We start from the raw sequence: 22,709 nt of genomic DNA, 5'->3' as shown, positions 1-22,709 counted from the left end.
GACGTATTTTAGGCTGATGTACGTGGAGCGATTAAAGTTAGCAGATCTGTTAACAAGAGGACCATGATGGTCCTGAATCGCTCACCTGTCTCCACATGACCCTTTTATCATGAAGATCCATTGAAAAATATGGCTTCTAGAGAGGTCACAAGGTTTTTCTATTATTTGACCTAATGACCTAGTTTTTGAAGGCACATGACCCAGTTTTGAACTTGACCTAGATATTATCAAGGTGAACATTCTCACCAATTTTCATCAAGATCTCATGAAGAGTATGGCCTCTAGAGAGGTCACAAGGTTTTTCTATTTTTATACCTACTGACCTAGTTTTGATTACATGTGACCCAGTTTCAAACTTTATCTAGATATCATCAAGGTGAACATTCAGACAAATTTTCGTGAAGATCCATTGAAAAATATGGCCTCTAGAGTGGTCAAAAGGTTTTTCTATTTTTAGACCTACTGACCTAGTTTTCAAACGCAGTTAACCCAGTTTCTAACTTGGCCTAGATATCATTAAGACGAATATTCAGACCAACTTTCATACAGATCCCGTGAAAAATATGGCCTCTAGAGAGGTCACATGGTTTTTTTTTATTATTTGACCTACTGACCTAGTTTTTGACGGCATGTGACCCAGTTTCAAACTTGACCTAGCTATCATCAAGGTGAACATTCTGACCAATTTTCATGAAGATCCATTGAAAAGTATGGCCTCTAGAGAGGTCACAAGGTTTTTCTATTTTTACAAATACTGACCTAGTTTTTGACCGCAGTTGACCAAGTTTCGAACTTGACCTAGATATCATCAAGATGAACACTCAGACCAACTTTCATACAGATCCCATGAAAAATATGGCCTCTAGAGAGGTCACAAGGTTTTTCTATTATTTGACCTACTGACCTAGTTTTTGAAGGCAAGTGACCCAGTTTCAAACTTGACCTAGATATCATCAAGGTGAACATTCTGACCAATTTTCATGAAGATCCACTGAAAAGTACAGCCTCTAGAGAGGTCACAAGGTTTTTCTATTATTTGACTTACTGACCTAGTTTTGATGGCACGTGACCCAGTTTCGAACTTGACCTAGATATCATCAACGTAAACATTCTGACCAATTTTCATGAAGATCCATTGAAAAGTATGGCCTCTAGAGAGGTCACAAAGTTTTTCTATTTTTAGACCTACAGACCTAGTTTTCAACCGCACGTGACCCAGTTTCGAACTTGACCTAGATATCATCAAGATGAACATTCTGACCAATTTTCATAAAGATCTCATGAAAAATGTGTCCTCTAGAGTGGTCACAAGCAAAAGTTTACAGACGGACGGAAGATGGATGCCACACGATCACAAAAGCTCACCTAGTCACTTTGTGACAGGTGAGCTAAAAATGAACTATGTGTATAAATTATGTAGCTAAATAAAAACAAAACGAAGTAACATTAATAGTATTCTTTTTATTTCATGTTAAAAATCAGAAAAAATACAAAATACTTCATGAATTAACCCCGATATCTATACAAGGGTATAATATGTACATATTATTTATTATTGTTAATAACTAGTGTACTCAATAATCATGAATATGTTTGTATAAAAGGAGGCTACATACACTCTTCATAACGATCACAAACAACTTCGTCACTGACAGAACTGACAACCACCACTTAAAGTGATGCTGATAATGGTGATTATCAAGAAAGGGAAACCGATGATGATGATGAGGAGGAAGAACATGCAAATTCCCTCAGACACTTACTACTTTTCTAGATTGTACACATGATCTTCTACACAAAAATACAAGTTTATCACAAGCTAGAAAAATGGTTCTAAGTAGCCCAACCTCATAACCCTCCATTTTAATAAATCTGTGCACAAAATTGCTTTATCAGGTTGACCAACAGCTATTTTATAGTCTGATAAAATTCATAAAAATCTTCAAAAACTGTAACTTATTACTGTAACAATGACTTTGGTACAGTGACAAAAAGATTTCCTCTAAATCTGACCTATTGACACATTTTTGTAGAAGTTAAATATGATCAAAATCTAATCAATTCCTAGCTTAGCTGCTCTGAAAACCCAAAGCTTTCCATAAATACATTAAATACTGCAACACTGTTATAAGTACCGCACAGTATTATGGCATTTTTATTTTTAGCAATATCTAAATAAACAATCAGTAGCACTCACGTTTAAAACAAAGATATATACGAAGTAAGATCAATAGTTGGCTTGTTGGCACAGTATGTCAAATGGATGGACACGTAACAATTTTGTAGTGATAGTTTTGAGGGTTTGAATCTTACATCCATCCAATTTTTTATTTTATTTTGCATTTAATTTACATACTTTATGAGTTTGTTTTTCTTTGGTTTCAAACTCATTGTTGTGTATCTTATTTTCATATACAATTGGTAGTATCTTTAAATCAATCAATACTGAAATTATGACCGAGCAATGCCATTTAAAGTGAAGTGTAAGATTGTTAATTTTCTTTACAAGAGGGTCATGATGACCCTGGATCGCTCACCTGAGTAATATGAGCTACATGTTTCAAATGTCAAACTAATGATAAAATATTAAGAAAGTCAGTAGGTCACATTCATGGTCAATGAAATTCAGTTTTACGATTTGTGTGCAAAACTGTGTATGTCATCAAAATTTCAAGGCTGTATCTTAAACAAGAGGACCATGATGGTCCTGAATCGCTCACCTGTCCCCACATGACCCAGTTTTGAACTGAGTATGACATCGTTTTTTCTATTATTTGACACAGTGACCTAGTTTTAAAGCTCATGTGACCCAGTTTTGAACTTGACCTAGACATCATCGAGATAAAAATTCTGACCAATTTCCATGAAGATCCATTGAAAAATATGGCCTCTATAGAGGTCACAAGGTTTTTCTATTATTTGACCTAATGACCTAGTTTTTGAAGGCACATTACTCAGTTTCGAACTTGACCTAGATATCATCAAGGTGAACATTCTCACCAATTTTCATGAAGATCTCATGAAAAATATGGCCTCTAGAGAGGTCACAAGGTTTTTCTATTATTTGACCTAAAGACCTAGTTTTTGAAGGCATGTGACCCAGTTTCGAACTTGATCTAGATATCACCAAGGTGAACATTCTGACCAATTTTCATGAAGATCTCATGAAAAGTATGGCCTCTAGAGAGGTTACAAGGTTTTTCTATTTTTAGACCTACTGACCTAGTTTTGACCTCACGTGATCCACTTTCGAACTTGACCTAGATATCATCAAGGTGAACATTCTGACCAATTTTCATAAGATCCATTGAAAAATATGGCCTCTAGGGAGGTCACAAGGATTTTCTATTTTTAGACCTACTGACCTAGTTTTGGATCGCACATGACCCTGTTTCGAACTTGACCTAGATATCATCAAGTTGAACATTCTGACCAATTTTCATGAAGATCCATTGAAAAATATGGCCTCTAGGGAGGTCACAAGGTTTTTCTATTTTTAGACCTACTGACCTCATTTTGGACTGCAATTGACCCAGTTTCGAACTTGACCTAGATATCATCAAGATGAACATTCTGACTAACTTTCATAAAGATCGCATGAAAAATGTGACCTCTAGAGTGGTCACAACCAAAAGTTTGTGCACACATGCACGGACGGACAACGGACGCCATGCGATCACAAAAGCTCACCTTGTCACTTTGTGACTGGTGAGCTAAAAACAAGAAAGTAGGTCAGTAGGTCAAGGTCACAGTCAAGTGACTTCATATTACTTAGGGTCATCAGGTAATTATAATTAAACAGTCTTAGAAATAGGATCAGATGATTTTTTAAGAATTTTTCCTATATATCTCACATAATAACTAAGTGACCCCAGGGCAGGGCCTCTTTTAACCCCAGGGGCATAATTTGAACAATTTTGGTAGAGGACTACTAGACAATGCATCATACCAAATATCAAAAGCCTAGGTTGTATGGTTTCAGACAAGAAGATTTTTAAAGTGTTTTCCTATATAAGTCTATATAAAACTGGGGACTCCCAGGGCAGGGCCTCTTTTCACCCAAGGGGTACAATTTGAACAATTTTGGTCTAAGTGTTGTGGTTTCAGACAAGAAGATTTTTAAACTTTTTTTCCTATATAAGTCTATGTAAAACTTGGGATCCCCGGCGCGGGGCCATATTTGACCCTAGGGGGATAATTTGAACAATCTTGGTACAGGACCACTAGATGATGCTACATACCAAATATCAAAGCCCTAGGCCATGTGGTTTTGTACAAGAAGATTTTCAAAGTTTTCCCTATATAAGTCTATGTAAACCATGTGACCCCCGGGGTGGGGCCATATTTGACCCTAGGGGGATAATTTGAATAATTTTGGTAGAGGACCACTAGATGATGCTACACACCAGATATCAAAGCCCTAGGCCCTGTGGTTTTGGACAAGAAGATTTTTAAAGTTTTTCCTTTCCCTTGCCATGGCAACCAGAGTTCTGCATGGAATTCAATTCTTTGAACAATTTTGAAAGGGGGCCACCCAAGGATCATTCCTGTGAAGTTTGGTGTAATTCTGCCCAGTGGTTTTCAAGAAGATTTCTTTTAGAAATTGTTGACGGACGACAGACATCAAGCGGTCACAATAGCTCACCTTGTCACTTCATGACAGGTGAGCTAATAAAACTAACCCGTTGAGCTTTAAAAATATCACAGGAAAGCTTAACAAGAGCTGTCTGATGACAGCGCGCTCGACTATTCGAAGAATTGATTGAAGAATAGGGTCAAAATATTTCCACTGATATTCAGACAAAAGAAATAAATAGATCAGACAAACAATGTTCCTGTATTACTTTGATTTCGATAAGTCTTGCACTAAATGGCAATATATGAGCCAATTTCAAAGTCCAAAAAGAGCCATAATTCAGCCAAAATAGTTATGTACTCTTGCCTACAGATGGAAATCATAATGATAAACAAGTGTTCAAAGTTTAAAAGCCATATGTCAAATAGTTTTGACAAAACATGGACTTGTATGAAACAGAACCAATTTCAAAGTCCAAAAAGGGCCATAATTCAGCCAAAATAGATTTACAGAGTTATGTTCTCTTTCCTACAGATAGAAACTATTATACTAAACAAGTGATAAAAGTTTAAAAGCCATATGTCAAACACTTTACAAAAAATATGAACTGGTACGAAAAACTTAACCAAGATTTCTAAGTCAAAAGGGGCCATAATTCAGCCAAAATCTTTGATGGAGTTATGTACTCTTGCCTATAACTGAACATGGTGATGGTAAACAGGTGCTGAAAGTTTCAAAGCTTTATCTCAAAAGGCTTTGTCAAAATATGAACTGGTACGAAATACTAACCCAGATTTCTAAGTCAAAAAGGGCCACAATTCAGCCAAAATCCTTGATGGAGTTATGTGCTCTTGCGTATAACTGGACATGGTGATGGTAAACAAGTGTTGAAAGTTTCAAAGCTTTATCTCAAAAGACTTTGTCTAAATATGAACTGGTACGAAAAACTTAACCAAGATTTCTAAGTCGAAAGGGGCCATAATTCAGCCAAAATCCCTGATGGAGTTATGTACTCTTGCCTATAACTGGCCATGGTGATGGTAAACAAGTGTTGAAAGTTTCAAAGCTTTATCTTAAAAGACTTTGTCTAAATATGAACTGGTACGAAAAACTTAACCAAGATTTCTAAGTCGAAAGGGGCCATAATTCAGCCAAAATCCCTGATGGAGTTATGTACTCTTGCCTATAACTGGCCATGGTGATGGTAAACAAGTGTTGAAAGTTTCAAAGCTTTATCTTAAAAGACTTTGTCAAAATATGAACTGGTACGAAAAACTTAACCATGATTTCTAAGTCAAAAGGGGCCATAATTCAGCCAAAATCCTTGATGGAGTTATGTGCTCTTGCCTAAAACTGGCCATGATGATGGTAAACAAGTGTTGAAAGTTTCAAAGCTTTATCTCAAAAGACTTTGTCAAAATGTGGACTGGTACGAAAAACTTAACCAAGGTGTGACGCTGACGCCGACGCCGTGGTGAGTAGGATAGCTCTACTTATTCTTCGAATAGTCGAGCTAAAAACACATTAGATCATATTAAAGGGGAAGTGTGTTTAAACATAAGTGTATTTAAACATAATTACATGTTAATAGTGACATATATAAGTTACTGAACAAGTTAGAACTAGATTAACTAACTCCAGTTGTCCTCGTTGAATCATACTGTAAAAAAAAATTAAATACAGTTTTAAAAATGAGACTTCTACGGGTCCAGGAACCAAACTCCCGACGTAAAGTATAACATGAATACCGTTACTGCTTGGCCAATGAGGAATCACTGTTTGCACCATAAACGTAGTGTACTGACTTAATTTTATGTTATTGCTTTGTTTGTTTACATGTCAAAATATACTGTGCGATACCTACAGTTTTTGTAAAGTTATGGTAAATAAAGCAAGCACTGTGACGATTCCTCACTTAAACCTTTCGTTCAGTTGAGTTTAAAACATAAATATAACATGCTTTTCGGTTACCAATATTCAACAGTTGAGACTAAAGCTCTAGTAAAATATAGCTGACCAATCCACAAATGCCCTACTAAATACAAATCATTCTTCACACTACTCTTGAAATGTAAATCAAAGCCTTATAAAATCAAGGCAGGAAAAATAGGCATTATTACATAGTGATCAGGCATTATTACATAGTGATCAGGCATAACAGTAGTTCTTGGTAAACCTGTGCGTCAATTTTCTACCCACATGGAAAATAATAAGTATGTATTTCTGTGTTTTCTGCACTAATACATGATACTTATTTTGCATGGCAATGTGAAATGTGATATAAACAGTATTTAACTGGCAAATGATCTTGCAAAATTCAAGATCCAGAAATCAGAAATTAATCCCATAATAAACCGCAGTGTTTTAATCTTTACCTTTATACAACTTGCTCAAAATTTGGAACTGACCTATGTAAAATACATGAAAATGAATAGAATGGTTGCTTTTACCTGCTCATACTGAACTTCAGATTAACACTAGTAAAAACAGCTTGAAAACTGTCTACATAAGAAATGGGTCATTCAGAAATATTTTCATTTAACCATGAACTTACATTTTAACATTATCTCAGAATAACAAATTTCATCACTGGAAGTGTCCTAACAGAATACCAACCACCTAAAGCTACATGTTCTCAATTTGTTAGAAAAAAATGAATATATTTTTTACATGGATTTTTGTATCAATGTATGTCATTGAAAAATAAGATGAGAAGTGAAAATATAACTATTTATAATAGAATTTCACAACAAACAGTGCATTAAAAACCTAGCATTCAATAAAACAAAACTGAATCTTTCATGCATATTTCAAATACTTGTGCAATTCATTGTAAATGCAATGGGTATATTGCATGACATACAAACTGAGCACCAGTTTGTAAAATTAACTTAGTTGCAATCGGTAGCAAGGTTAGATCAATCACTTGTTGTTACTGTCAGAAATTATATACATCTACAACAGACTTCTTGAAAGCTTACTACAAGAGCACCTTCCTTGTGTAAAACATGTCACGGGTTTGTTACCAGACTGCTTTATACAAACACATGAAAAACGCTTGACACTTAGCAATAAAACAGCATCTGGTTTCTCTTCTCTCATACTCTCATGGCAATGGAGAATGGGGTGTCCAGAGTACTGGAACTTGTTTAATAATATACCTATAATAATTTAGTATAAACCAATAGTTTTGTTTCTTCTAATATTTAATAATGTGTCAAACAAACTGGACATCTTTTATGAAAATTGAGTCATAATAAGACAAGTTTAATCACTGGCATCAGACCAGAAAGGAACTGCCACTGTTTTTGTTATACCCTACCAATACGTATAGTTTGACAAAACATGGCCATCAATGGGAATACATACTAGTTGATTTCAATTCACCTAAAACATGCAGTTCAACAATTGTTTGCTTGTTTGTTTTGGGTTTAACGCCGTTTTTCAACAGTATTTCAGTCATGTAACGGCGGGCAGTTAACTTAACCAGTGTTCCTGGATTCTGTACCAGTACAAACCTGTTCTCCGCAAGTAACTGCCAACTTCCCCACATGAATCAGAGGTGGAGGACTAATGATTTCAGACACAATGTCGTTTATCAAATAGTCACGGAGAACATACGCCCCGCCCGAGGATCGAACTTGCGACCCCGCGATCCATAGACCAACGCTCTTACCTACTGAGCTAAGCGGGTGGGCTTCAACAATTGTTTATCACACTATACATAGGGGTAAGGTATAACTGTAATAACAGTTTTTTGCTCAAAATATCAAATTGTTAGTTTAATTAATAACAGAATTATAGATAAGAATATTACTCAAGTACAAAATAAAGTAGTCAAAATATACATGTATAATCAAATTATAGTCAGTAGTGACAGTATCATTTCTGTCACTTATTTAAAGGAAATCAATGAGGTGTTTTTGAGGAACACAGATCAAATATTCTTTACAGCTTGTATACCACAAAAGACAAACTTAGATATCACCAATTCTCACTCTCTATAATGAAGATGTATAAAAACATACAATTCTTTCAACAAGAGACATATTTCTGTTTTCATGCCAATTATGTATTAATTCCGAGTATCTAAATCCATTATACTTTTTATATACTTACGTAATATTATATGACAGTTTATGTACAATATATTACAACTCAGATAAAATAAAATGTTCATAAAGAGGTTAAAATTATGTTAAAAACAGGTACAAGAGGGCTAAAGTGTCCCTTAATCGCTCACCTGACCATGACAATTTGAACTTTAATATATGTACGACGCACTTAATCGTGAATGGTAAAAACTTGAATTATGATGCTACAGACGAAGTTTGATGAAAGCCATCATGAGACGAAGTTGTTTCAACTTTTTTTCTCTGATTTTAGCTCTAAAAGCCCCTAAAATGGGTCAACAGAAACCATTTGAACAAACTTGAGAACCTTGCCAGCATGCTACAGACCAAATTTGGTGTAATTATGACTAGAAGAAATAGAACTGTGTCCTTGGACATGGTTGCCCCCCACATACTGCACAATTTCATATTAAGGTTCTTCACCTGTGCGACTGAACCCATTCCTTCAAAGAGTATGATGAGTTGAACACACAAAATTTCTTCACTACACCCAGTGAAATCAACATAGGGCCATATATGGTCATATTCAGATAAGGTTGTGCATATGAGCAACTCTGAATCCATTCCTTCAAAAGGTGTATGAGTAAAACACACCAAATTTCACAATGGCCTATTTTGTGAAATTAAGAAAGGGTCATAATTCTAGAAACGATACCAACAGAAAAAAGTCCATTATTTATAGTCATCTTCACATCAAGGTCCTTCATCTGTGAAACTTTCATGCGTATCCTTTTAAAAGTGTTTGATGAGTTGAACACACAAGATTTTTCTCTATATTCTATATAGCAAAACTATCAAAGGGCCATAACTGTGGTAAGTAACAGTAAAAATTCCTTCCTCTATGGTCATCTGTGCCTCAAGCTTGTTCATCAGCAGATCAGGCTAATTGTGTGGGAGGAGTTAAGACACAAAACATTTTGGGACGTAAGTACGGACCAACGGACAGATGTCCGTACAGACCAACATACAGGCAGCAGCAACACTATATGATATAAAGATAATTAAGAAATGAAATGTATTTTTTCGGTGTTCATGTGAAATGAACGACAGAATAGGATTGGCAAATCCACGAATTGCGCTAGCGATTCATGTTTAATTTGCCAATCCTATTATGTCATTCATTTCACATGAACACCAAAAAAATATATTTCATTTCATATATTTATATTATATTTCCTTTCCACTTGTAAACTCAATTATATTATAAATTGCATACATTTTGTTGCATTTAACATTAAAATCAGCTTCCCGGCCATTCTGTTCACCAGACGGAACAACTGTGACTTCATCTACGGAACGTTCTCCCTGACTATACGCGGATGCTGTCAAAACAGCAGCCTGTTAATCACTAAGCAGCTATGACATAACTTTCGTGCCTATCCTTTGACATGAACGTCAAATTTTTAAATGGAAAAGAATAGGGCGAATGTAAATATTTATGTTAATTGTGGACCCAAAAATTATGGGTTCCGGACCATGCACCTATACTGTAAGCTCATCATTAACCTTTGGTTCAAGTGAGCTAAAAATGTTATGTTGCTCACAATACATAAAATATCAATTTATAAAAACAATATTTTTAAACATGATAAGGACTGTGTACAGACATATTAAGTTTGGAAAAACATTTTATCAGTCTTTAATTTTTCGCAAAATTTAATGTTTCTATCATTTAAGAACAAGAGGAATATCTATTTTACTGTTATTTAACAACAGACACAGAGGACGTATTACATCGCTCACCTGTACATTTTTTCAAATCATTTGAAATGTGATTTAAGCCTTACGATTGCTTTCCATTAAATATTTAGAATTTAAGCACTCTGAACATGGGAATCATAGAAATTCTTTAAACAAACACAAAAAGAAAGTGGGCCACAAAGGTCATGTATGTTAGTCTGACCCATTTCTGTTACCCCAAAAGACCCAGTTTCAAACCTGACCTATATTCCATAAACACAATCATTTTGACTCTGTTTCATGTAGTTCATTGGGAACATGTTACCTCTGGGGTGTTAAATTTCTTTTTATATGATTTGAACTCGTGACCACTTCCCATTCCCTCCCACATATGACACCGCATCAGTTTTATACAGACAACCATTTTGAACAAGGTTCAATTAGATCTGATATAAAATGTTGCCTCTTTTAAAGTGTTACAAGGCTTTTCTATGATTGGACCTATTATTAGTTTTTTTAACCAACCCATATAAAACTTGTCTCAGATTTTATAGAGACAAACATTCTGATCAAGGGCCATTAAGACTGGACAAAAACTGTGATCTTTTGTGTGTTAACAAACCAACTATGGGAGGGGGACCATTTACCTTAAACAGCTCATTCTCTAACTTTGGTATAGATGTGCTAAATTTTGCTGTTTCTCAGTTTTTCCTTTTGGGAAGCATTGTTTGCTTATACTCCATTTTTTTCATTTTGATAAGGTCAACAAAAATCATTTCTGTAAATTTACATAAAATTGTCAAAGCAGATTTCAGACTGGGATATTTGTAATTCTGGTTGTAAGCCCTGGTAAAAAGCTTTTGCCTTGCAAACCACCCTGTTTCTAAAATTGCTTAGGAAGCAGTAAGCAGTTTTCTGCTGTTAGTGTCAATTTGGTCAGGGTCAAATTTAGAAATGAGAATCAGTTTATAGATTAAAGAGCATATAGGTGGGGAAAAACAGCATGAATGGCAAACATATTTGAGCTTATTTTCAGATTTATTGTTACCAAATCATGTAGCAGTTGTTGCTATCATTCGCAAGGAATTTCCTGTAGCAATTTGGAAATTGGCAAATTTAGCTTTCCTTATCAAGTTTCATGATTGGGACAGCACAAAATTCAGTGCTTGTAAACTGAAAACTAGAAGATTGATATGTACTGCCGATGGTACATACAGTCAATTTAATGGGTATTTTAATGGTATTTACTAATGGGAGAAAACTATCAATGTGTGACAATCTGAACTCTTTGGCAGAATTTTTTTACATAAAAATGACAAGTAGACATGTACTGTCAGTAGAAAATATACAATAGCTATCCTTTCTTTCTACTTTCTCACTCTTACAAATGTGTTGTCAGTAGCATTATACAATATCTATGTTTTCTTTTCACATTCTCACACTTTAACATGTGTAACCAGTAGCAAAAATAATAGCTATGCTTTCTTCTTTTTTTTACCTTTTTTACCTGCTCACTCTTTAATGTAAGTTGGCAGTAGCAAAGATACAATAGCTATGTTTTCTTTTCACATTCTCCCTCTTACATGTGTACAATTTTTATCTTATCAATACTGATGAAAATTTTAATGTAAATCAGAAATCTGATAGTGTCTGAAAATACCAAAAGGTACCAGAAGTCCTTATTATTGCACCCTCAACTGATTAACCAAATATAAAATTAATATGATTTCAATCCTTGAAAGTAACTCATGTTTGAAAGGGTTGTTTCTCTACCTCAACAAGAAGGCCATGTCTCACCAGAGTACCATTACTCTCAAAGTAAACCATACTCAAATCTCAAGTTATGAATCTGCATCCAATGTGGTGTAATAACAATGCATAACACAATAAGTTAATGGCATAACTGCTCAATAACAAGAAATAATAATGACATTTAAATCACCAAATCATGATTTTCATGATACCACCATGCTTTGTCTGCCTTCAATACTCTTGTTTCATAGGCCAAAATTCAGTCTCACTCCCCTATTCAAATATATGCTTTTGCCCTAATTTTAAAAAATTGAATCATTAAATGCAACCTTGCTTTTAGAGTGAAAAACATTCATCCCAAAAATTGATAGATATGACTCTGATAAGAATGAGGAAGTGTAGCAGAACATTTTGCAAAAACTTGGTAATTTTTTTTGACCAAGTTAAGGGAACACCCATCAAAAAGGTTTATGAGAAGAAGTTGTTTAAAAGGTTTTCCTTCTGAAGCTCTAATGACCCTAAGTGCAGAAAAGCACAACAACCTGAAAAAAACCTTGAGAAAGGCCCATTTGAGACTGCGACAGACACAATTAAGTGTAAGGTCAATTAGGTGAAAGGACCATTTGAGACTGCTACAGACACAATTAGGTGAAAGGTCAATTAGGTGAAAGGACCATTTGAGACTGCTACAGACACAATTAGGTGAAAGGTCAATTAGGTGAAAGGACCATTTGAGACTGCTACAGACACAATTAGGTGAAAGGTCAATTAGGTGAAAGGACCATTTGAGACTGCTACAGACACTATTAGGTGTAAGGTCAATTTGAGACTGCTACAGACACAATTAGGTGAAAGGTCAATTAGGTGAAAGGACCATTTGAGACTGCTACAGACACTATTAGGTGAAAGGTCGATTTGAGACTGCGACAGACACAATTAGGTGAAAGGTCCATTTGAGACTGCTACAGACACAATTAGGTGAAAGGTCCATTTAAGACTGCTACAAACACAAAACTTGAGAAAGGTATATTTGAGACTGCTACAGACACAATTAGATGAAGATTCATAAAAAGCTTTAAGTGAAAAAATAATTTAATTTTTTCCATATTTCATTTGTTTTAAAAGGGACCAATGTGTAACCAATTTATCAATGCGAAGAAGAGATTTTTTTAGAGTGAACACAATATAATTTAATAAATTAAGGTCACATAAGTCTGAACATGCTATAACTATCTGGCCCATATTTAAACTGAAACAGTATCTTATTGCTATACACACATTCTGCATAACTACAAGTAGGCTTGATAAACAACTAAAGGTTCAATAATTCTAACAACTGTGGACAACATCTTATGAACAACAGACATCCAATGATTCTAAAATATTACCATAGGCACACTGTGCTCAAGTGAGCTGATGAAATATTTCCACCTGTCACCTTGCAATCTAATATATTAATGTCTACATTCACAGAAATCTCTATTTTTATTTTTCTATATTCTGTTAACTTGTATTGGACAAATATGCCATATCAAGAAAATGTTGAATCAAAATAGGATTTCCTGAATCTCACCAGTAACTATACTTTTCAGTAAAACAAAACAACATTGTTGAAAACTGTTTTTAAAAGAATCCTCCTTAAATCTGTACCACTAAATGTGTAGAAATGAATGTCATTCAAATTATTTTTTTTTCAAATTCACTGAAATCTTTACATCCTGTTTAATGTATAATTACAGTAATATAATACAAAGGCACATAGTTGTTGAAAATGTATGAGCCACCCCCCAACCCCTAGAACGGACTATGCAATGTAGTTATTGCATATGTTACTAAATATAGTAACAGATCTGCACTGAATTTAAATGTATATATGAGCAGCATGAGACCAATTTTAGTGTTTGTGTGAGCTGGTGTGCCTGATACCGATATCAGGCACACTTCTGGCGATATCAGGCACACATCTGGGTGTGCAAAACCTTCAAATTTTATGCATCCAGTGACAGGATGACAAGTATCTACAAATTAACATGTATATTACAAAAGAAAAAATATGGTAAATTAACACTATTTCAATAGCTTCCTCTTTAAGCGTGGTTAAATAAGGCTAATAGAAGAAACTACAGCCATAGAGTGCATAAATTTATACCAAATGTTTGGAAGGTAATGGCGTCAAACAATGTCAAACAACGTTGGCTTTCCCGCGCATTACATGAACATTAAATGACGCTGTCCAACATAAAAAAAATTGCTCTTGTTTTCAATTTAACAGTTGAGTGGAACATATGCAACAAGAATTGTAACAGAGTTACCAACATCCCCTGTCTAAGGACATTTTTCACAAAACATACTGCATGACAATACAGCATCTTCTAAATACTCTATAGCATATCATTCATGAAGACATTATGAAGTTTGAAACTGTCTGGAAATTTACAAAAGGGGAATTATTTCAAATCCTAATATCTGCATTTTAAAGCTTTAGTCTGATTTTATTTCTAAATTGGTAAGAAAAAATAAATAAAAATATAATTAAATATTTTATCATATTAAAGGGAGGTAATTAATAAACACTTGTTTTTAAATAACACAACAGAAAAAGTTAATTCTACTGTTGGTTAATGCAGAACTGCACTACATATCAACCTAATGTTTTGTAACCATAGTAATGCTGCATTTACCTATATATACCATTAAGTTATAACTTGTGCCTGGCTTTGCATATTACAAGTCTACAGTTAATAGCTTTTTATATCTATCAATACCAATCATCTTACTTTAAACATAATTTCATTTTCAAATTAGTGAGAAAACTGATATACAAACACATGTATTGAACTTTATCATATAAAAAGGAGGTTATTTCATGAACAAAAAAAGTTATCTTGGGTGCCTGTGTCCTTGACCTTTGCACATGACATAATATCTTGTAATGGTGAATATTAATGCCTAGTTATTTGAATATACAACAATGCATAAAAAAGTTACAGACCAGACAAAAAAATACCAAGAATATCCAAAGCTGACCTTGACCTTGGAGCTAGGGGTCTGGGTCTTGCACATGATAAATTAACTCATTATGGGGCAGAGTTATGGACAAGACAAGAAACAGACACTTCTAAGTGTGACCTTGACCTTGAAGCTAGGGGTCTTGGTCTTGCGCATGACATTGCATCTCATTATAGGGAAATTTATGCAAAGTAATTTTAAAATCCCTTCATGGATGGCAGAGTTATAAACTGGGCACAAAATAGACCCTGTTAACCTTGGACTTCTAAGTGTGACCTTGACCTTGGAGCTAGATATTATTTCCATACACACTGTGATCAAGTGTAGTGAAAAGTGGATAAGAACTGCTCAAATTAGACAGCAGACACCGTCAATCTTCATAATTTGGAGTAATTCAAGGGTAATAGCTCGAGAGCCATGGGGAATTCTGCATTGTTATTGAACTTGGCCGAGACATTATGCCTATAAACACTGTGACAAAGTTCAGTGAATACTGGATAAAAACTGCTCAAGTTAAACAGCAGACAACTTTGGAGGAAGCTGCCGGCCACAGAAGGTGTTACCATAATACATCAGTTTCACAAGTGTAAAATAATGCTCAAGATGTGTTCCAATGCATCTGATGTTTTATGCTAATCAATTAATAGTTTGAATTTTTTTCACATGTTAGTTATTGTATATATATATGAAATAACTACCAGAAATATGAAAAAAATTTATCACAACCTTTGTAAACAACCAGGAAAATGAATGCATTCAAGTTTGTAACTTTGCTGAAATATCTTGCAAACATTTACTTGTCAGAAAATATGGTGAATGCTTCCCTCTGTCACTGTATTCTTGTCCTGTTAGGTTTAAACATTTTCCATGTTTTTTTTGTATAACCAAACTAGAATCCATGTTTCAACCTACCTCTAAGTCCCCTTATTCCAACGTCTTCAGTTGTAATCTATATAAACTAGTAGATGCATGTTTTTATCTGTCATTTAAGGTAATTGTTAAGCACTTTAATACAAATTTACAAACACCCCAGAAAAATATGACAATATTATAGTTGCACTGTGACAGATATTTGGCACATCTGTATATAAAATTATAGAATAAGTCTTCTACCAAATAAATTCTTTTACCAGTGTTTCATCTTGTAATTGTAGAGATTTTTAGATTAGATATTTTCAATATCTTTGAACAATTGTCACTGTTTCCTACATGGCTACTTTGACGAGTGTACATAATGTATTTACTGGATACTCATGCCATAATCCATAATGGAAATAAAACATTTTCATTACATTCAAATTAAAACATATTACAGTAAGTAGTTCTTCCTTTACACATTAAGGCGTACTGAAACAAGAATGGTGTCCTCTCAGATGGACAATCATGGTATGTCAATTCATTTTCAGTGTCACAGTCACTGTCACCTGGACCTTTGAGGTACTGAACTCTAAAACAATGGCGTCATCTACTGACCATAGGCAATCATCCTTTTAATACATGCAGTATGATGTGGGGATGTGTGTGCATGGTAAAGACAGACAACATTGAGTAACAAAAACAAGAGATCACAGAGTGATCTTGGCGCCCACCATTGAGCCATTTTTGAACGTTCCAAATTTCACGACTAGCTCAAGGTCAAAATCAAGGTCAAATTTCATTTCGGTACACAACACAGTGCATGTGGTCCGAATTTGAAAGCTGTAGCTTGGAAACGTGAAAGTAGATCACTAGATCAATTTCAAGGTCAAAGTTCATTTCGGTATATAAAACTATGCATGTGCTTCAAATTTGGAGGCTGTAGCTTGAGAAATGTGAAAGTAGGTACCAGGTAAAAATCAATGTCAAACTAGAGATGCTTTTGAGAAAAGCGCATGTCTCCCACAACTGCAACATTGAAAAATGTCTAGTTTCTCGCGATGGCTGTGATGAATGGATCCAATCAGTAATTCAAGGGCCATAATTCAAAAGTGCCTGGGTGGATTTGGCTAGATATCGAACTTGGCCGAGGTCTCATGGTCAAACACATTTTGTTCAAGTTTGGTGAAGATCAGATGAGAAATGTGCGGACAAGCTTTGTGACAGACAGACAGACAGACCGGAGTAAATCAATATGTCTCCCACACCACTGTGTGGTGGGAGACATAATTTCAATTCAGAACACAAAAATATGCATGTGGTCCAAATTTGAAGCCTTAGCTTGAGAAATGTGGAAGTAGGTCAATCTCAAGATCAAAGTTCATTTCGGTACACAAAACTATGCATGTGGTCCAAATTACAAATTTGAAGGCTGTAGCTTGAGAAATGTGAAAGTAGGTCACTAGGTCAAAATCAAAGTCAAATTTCATTTCTGAACACAAAAGTATGCATGTGGTCCAAATTTGAAGCCTGTACCTTCAAAAATGTGAAAGTAGGTCACTAGGTCAAAGTTTTTTTCGGTGCACAAAACTATGCATGTGGTACAAATTTGAAGGCTGCAGCTTCAGAAATGTGAAAGTAGGTCACTAGGTCAAGATCAAGGTCAACTCATGTCAAGGTTCATCTTGCCACTCAAAACTATACATGTGGTCCAAATTTGAATGTTATAGGTTATTGACAAGAAGATTTTAAAAGCTTTTCCCTATATAAGTCTATATGAACCATGTGACCCACGGGGCAGGGCCATATTTGACCCTAGAGGGATAATTTGAACAAACTTGGTAGAGAACCACTAGATGATGCTACATTACAAATATCAAAGCCCTAGGCTTTGTGGTTTGGACTAAAGATTTTCAAAGTTTTTCCTTATATAAGTCTATGTGACCCCCAGGGCGGGGCCATATTTGACCCTAGGGGAATAATTTGAACAATCTTAGTAGAAGACCACTAGATGATGTCACAAACAAAACATCAAAGCCCTGTGGTCTTGGACAAGAGGTTTTTCAAAGTTTTCCCCTATATAAGTCTATATAAACCATGTGACCCCCGGAGCGGGGCCATATTTGACCCCAGGGAAATAATTTGAATCATCTTGGTAGTGGACCACTAGATGAAGCTACATACCAAATATCAAAGCCCTAGGCTCTGCTTTTGGACGAAGATTTTCAAAGTTTTTCCCTATATAAATCTATGTAAAGTATAAAAATAAACAAAGGGCCATAACTCACTCAAAAATTGTTGAACCAGTCTGATTTTCAGGGGGACACAACTAGGGTACCAATACATCATTCTGACAAAGTTTGGTCAAAATCCCCCCCCCCCCCCCCCCACCCAGTAGTTTCTGACGAGATGCGATAACGAGAAATTGTTAACGGACGGAAGGATGCAGAGTGATTTGAATAGCCCAACATCTGATGATGGTGGGCTAAAAAGTGGGCCATAGTGACCTTAAGTCACTCACCTGATATTGACTACTTGACCTTGAATATAATTAACTAAATCCTGAATGGTAACATCTGTGCTTTGTATAAATAACATTAAACAAGTCAAGTGCCCATACTTGAACAAGTTTAGAGATGATCTTTTAAGAGTGCTACAGACTTAGTTTAATGAAGATCTGCCAAGCAGTTCAAGGGGGTAGTCATTTTTAGCTAGAATGTCCCCTTAAAAGGACCGAATGCCCCCATCAGAAGAAATTTAAAAGGAAGACTTTATAAGAATGCTACAGACCAAGTTTGGTAATGATCCATCACGCACTTCATGAGAAAGAGCTGTTTAAAGATATTTCTATTTAAAGCCCTAGGAAATAACTTTCAGCATTTGAATGTGCCCATTAGAACAAATATAGGGGAGGACCTTACAATAATGCTACAGACCTAAGACCCATTAAGCATTTGATAAGAAGAAACTGTTTAATATTTTTCATTTGTTCAGCCCTAGCAGTCCTTAAATGGGGCCAAGTGATCCCATTGTAACAAATTTGGGAAAAGACCTAAAAATGAGCTTACAGACTAAATTTGACAAAAATCCATCAAGTGGATCATGAGAAGAAGTCCTCTGAAGGTTCCTATTTTTATCTCTTGCGAACCCTCGTATTTGCCAAGTGACAATATATTGTGCAATACATACAGTGTCTTAAATCACACAATATTCTGATTAAAATTTCCTTATTTAAAAATCTACAGTTGTTAATAGTTTACAACTCCTACTTATATAAACAAAATATTTTTAATTAAACTAATGAGAAAATAAGACAGACGACAGCACAATCACAATAACTCACTCTGAACCTCTGCTTCAGGACGATGGACATTCAACAATCCTAGCAGCTCATCATGAGCACCCCATGCTCAGGTAAGCTAATTACCAATAAGTTTGTAATATTCATGAAAAACAATTGTTACATGATCATTATTTGTTTGTGTGACAAACTACACGGTCACAATGATATACTATATTGTATTTGCAGATGCTGGATGAAGCCCATGATTGTATATAACACAATATAACCACACTAAGGATATCTGACTATCCAGATGCATCCCTGCATCCACATGTAAAATATTAACTAACTAGACCCCATTTCAGAACAAGGAGGGAAGCCAAATAGTAAAATCGTAAAAATACACTTTGAATATGAGGGCAGCAAAACAGTGAAAACAAGCAAATTCGATGAATTGGAATCCCCCGCCGAAAGGGTCAGAGTTGAGGAACGGCAAAAAAATATATCCTGCAATATCTGTGGATTTTTAAACAATTAAAGGGCAATAACTAAATGGAAAATTGACCAATCGAAAAAAAACTTGAAGGGCATCGTCGCAGTATCTTGGTTCATGTCTATTTCAAGTTTGATGAAATTCTACCTGCTAGTTACTGAGAAATGGCTGGAGACGGACATTTTTCATTAAATCAAGGGCAATAACTCTGAGGGAAATTGACCTATCAAAAAAAAAAACTTGACGGGCATCAGCGCAGTATCTTGGTTCATGTCTATTTCAAATTTGATGAAATTCTACCTGTTAGTTACTTAGAAATGGCTGCAGACAGACATTTTTTATTAAATCAAGGGCAATAACTCTGAGGGAAATTGACCAATCAAAAAAAAAACTTGACGGGCATCATCGCAGTATGTTGGTTCATGTTTATTTCAAGTTTCATGAAACTCTACCAAGTAGTTACTGAGAAATGGCTGCGGACGGACGGACGGACGGACGGACCGACTGACGGACGGACAACGCCATTTCAATACCCCCCTCCCGATTTCATCGGCGGGGGATAAAAAACCAAAAACATTTCAATGTCAAAAATAATACAAATTGTACTAATTCTTTCCAAAGTACAGCTTCTGATACTGTCAATATTACTCTAAAAACCAAAGCTAGCACCAATGATGATTCATGCATGCCCCCTAAGCTGTACCTGTAATGAATACAAATACACCATTCACGGTTCAATCTATCAAACATATATTTAATTTTGATCTAATCAGAAAATTGCTCCATTAAAAGGAATTTTTAGAAATATCTGGACAAAATGAGAAAAACATCTTTAAAGAGGTTTTCATTCTAAGGTGAACTGCTAAATCTTTCTGAAGGTTGTGGATAGAAATATTAATAACAGGTTCCTTCACATCAATAATTTACAATATATATATTGCTATAGCCATCCTTATATTTCTTTGTATTTCATATCTTTCCAGCAAAGCAATCATGGCTGTTTTGGTGTTTTCACAAATGTTGCAAATCATCTAACAGTGAGACATGTTTTTGCCTCATTACAAAATGTATTACAGAAATGTATCAAGCCAGACATTTGACACAAGCTTTGTAAGCACTGGGAGCAAATCAAGCTTATAACTCCAGGCACTGGTAAGTTACATTGATTAATCAGTTATTCTTGCATATTTTGTCTTAGTACCTAAAGTAGGCAGTCAATGTTTCAGTCCAGCATGTCATAGATGTAAGTATGTGGAGACCAAATTAACCCTCCATTATGAAATCTCATTTGACATGTGAAAACTAGAGGCATAATTGGCACATCATCTATGCCAGTTCCTTATACCTCTGAAAACTGGTGATCATTCATAGAAATACAATTTTAGTAAATTATGGAAATTGCTGAATTTTTCAGGATTTCTGTACAGTCACAAGAAGAGTTTCCTGCATGAAACATGTTAATGTAGTAGCCTTTTCCACCACTGTTTCAAATACCTTAACCTGGTTCCACAATTTTCTGAGGAGAATTGGATCCATTTCAATAGAGACAAATTACTATTATAACACATACAGCATTGTAAAATTGCATATGAATAACATCTCTATCACATCCCAGTTCCATAACTTTTCTCAACAGATTTACATGTTCTGCAAAAATGACCCCAGACAGCATTCAGAAACGAAAAACTTTCATCCATGCATCTATGATTGTATCAAGTTACATTAAAGTCAATTTATTGGGGTATAAAGTTATTATCTGAATGTTCAAAATTGTGAGAGAAAAAATATGTACCAAAGGGAGATGATTCCATAGTTATTCAAGACTACAGTTATGACACTTGTCTCTTTCATTTGCTCTCTTTGCACTCAAAAATGTATCCAGTTACATTAAATTCCCTTAACTAATTTATTACTTAAATGTCAATGAATGTGAAACATAAAACTGGCAATTTATGAAATATTCAAGATAAAGTTATGGTCCTTGTGCTCTTCATTTCCTGTCATTGCCATCAATCATTGTGTCAAGTTAGGTATATCTCCCTTGAGAGAAGTCAAGTTACTGCCTTAAGAGTCGCCAGATGGACAAGCTAGACAAAGTGATTCCAGCTGGTTTGGTGCAGGTTTGATTAAAAACAAGAAAAAGTTGACAAATTTCCTAAAGATGCACAAAAATTATAAACAGAATGTTATCAAAATAAATATCTAAGTCAGATGTTTGCAGTACTTCGAAATCACAGTCTGTGTTCATGCCATAGTCTTTCAGTCTTTACAGGAACTAATTTTCTCTAGAAACTGTTGGTGTAAATGTTGTTCTCCACTCTCTTCAGCTTTAGTTAATCCACAAGTCCTCTAAACATTTTTGTTTCATTCATGTTTGTTTTTTCCTACCATTAGCATGTTAATATGTCCTGTTTATTTTTGTTTCTCTATCCCAAGAGCTTCTGATTTACTCCAGTTTCAGAAGATATAATATAATTGTATTTCCGTTGCATATTACATTTGTTCCTGTTTTCCGAGGACTAAATATTCCTTTTCTCTTCCATAAATACAGTTCCTGGACTCTTCTTACCTATCATAATGGGCATTACCTCCCTTGCAAACTTCCACTCTAATACAAGAGAACAAAACAAATAGCCAAAACAAAATGCTTATTGTCTGCATATTTCAAAATGGCCTGCCACAGTAAATTTCATAAATAAAATTTTCCATGGACATTTATCTTATATATATATTTCCTTCATCACACATAAAAAGACAACAGTCACCCGTACACTATAAAATATGTAGTCAATACTAGGATGAATCTGTGTTGTTTGTATTTCGTAAAACTGAATATACATCATCAACTTTCGCAAGTCCTTCAAAAAATGGTATAAGGTCGAGTAATTCAGTATCCTGCATGTCATCAAACCAGGACTGGCAAGGTAC

At 35.0% G+C, this 22,709-nt stretch overlaps 1 protein-coding gene across 1 annotated transcript in view; it reads right to left on the bottom strand.

Annotated features, from left to right (window-relative positions):
- Positions 1 to 1,441: 1,441 nt before the first annotated feature.
- The window catches only part of LOC123538366 (CTD small phosphatase-like protein), a 117,727-nt gene continuing 96,459 nt past the window's right edge, over positions 1,442 to 22,709 (bottom strand). Inside the window, exon 7 of the mRNA XM_045322411.2 lies at positions 1,442 to 22,709. Coding sequence (XP_045178346.1) covers positions 22,575 to 22,709 — 135 coding nt within the window. The 3' untranslated portion in view covers positions 1,442 to 22,574.

Source organism: Mercenaria mercenaria, chromosome 18 (genome assembly GCF_021730395.1).
Source record: "Mercenaria mercenaria strain notata chromosome 18, MADL_Memer_1, whole genome shotgun sequence".
NCBI classification, from domain to species: Eukaryota; Metazoa; Mollusca; class Bivalvia; order Venerida; family Veneridae; genus Mercenaria; species Mercenaria mercenaria.
Note: the sequence above shows the minus strand (reverse complement) of the source record. Positions and strands in the feature narration are given on the sequence as shown.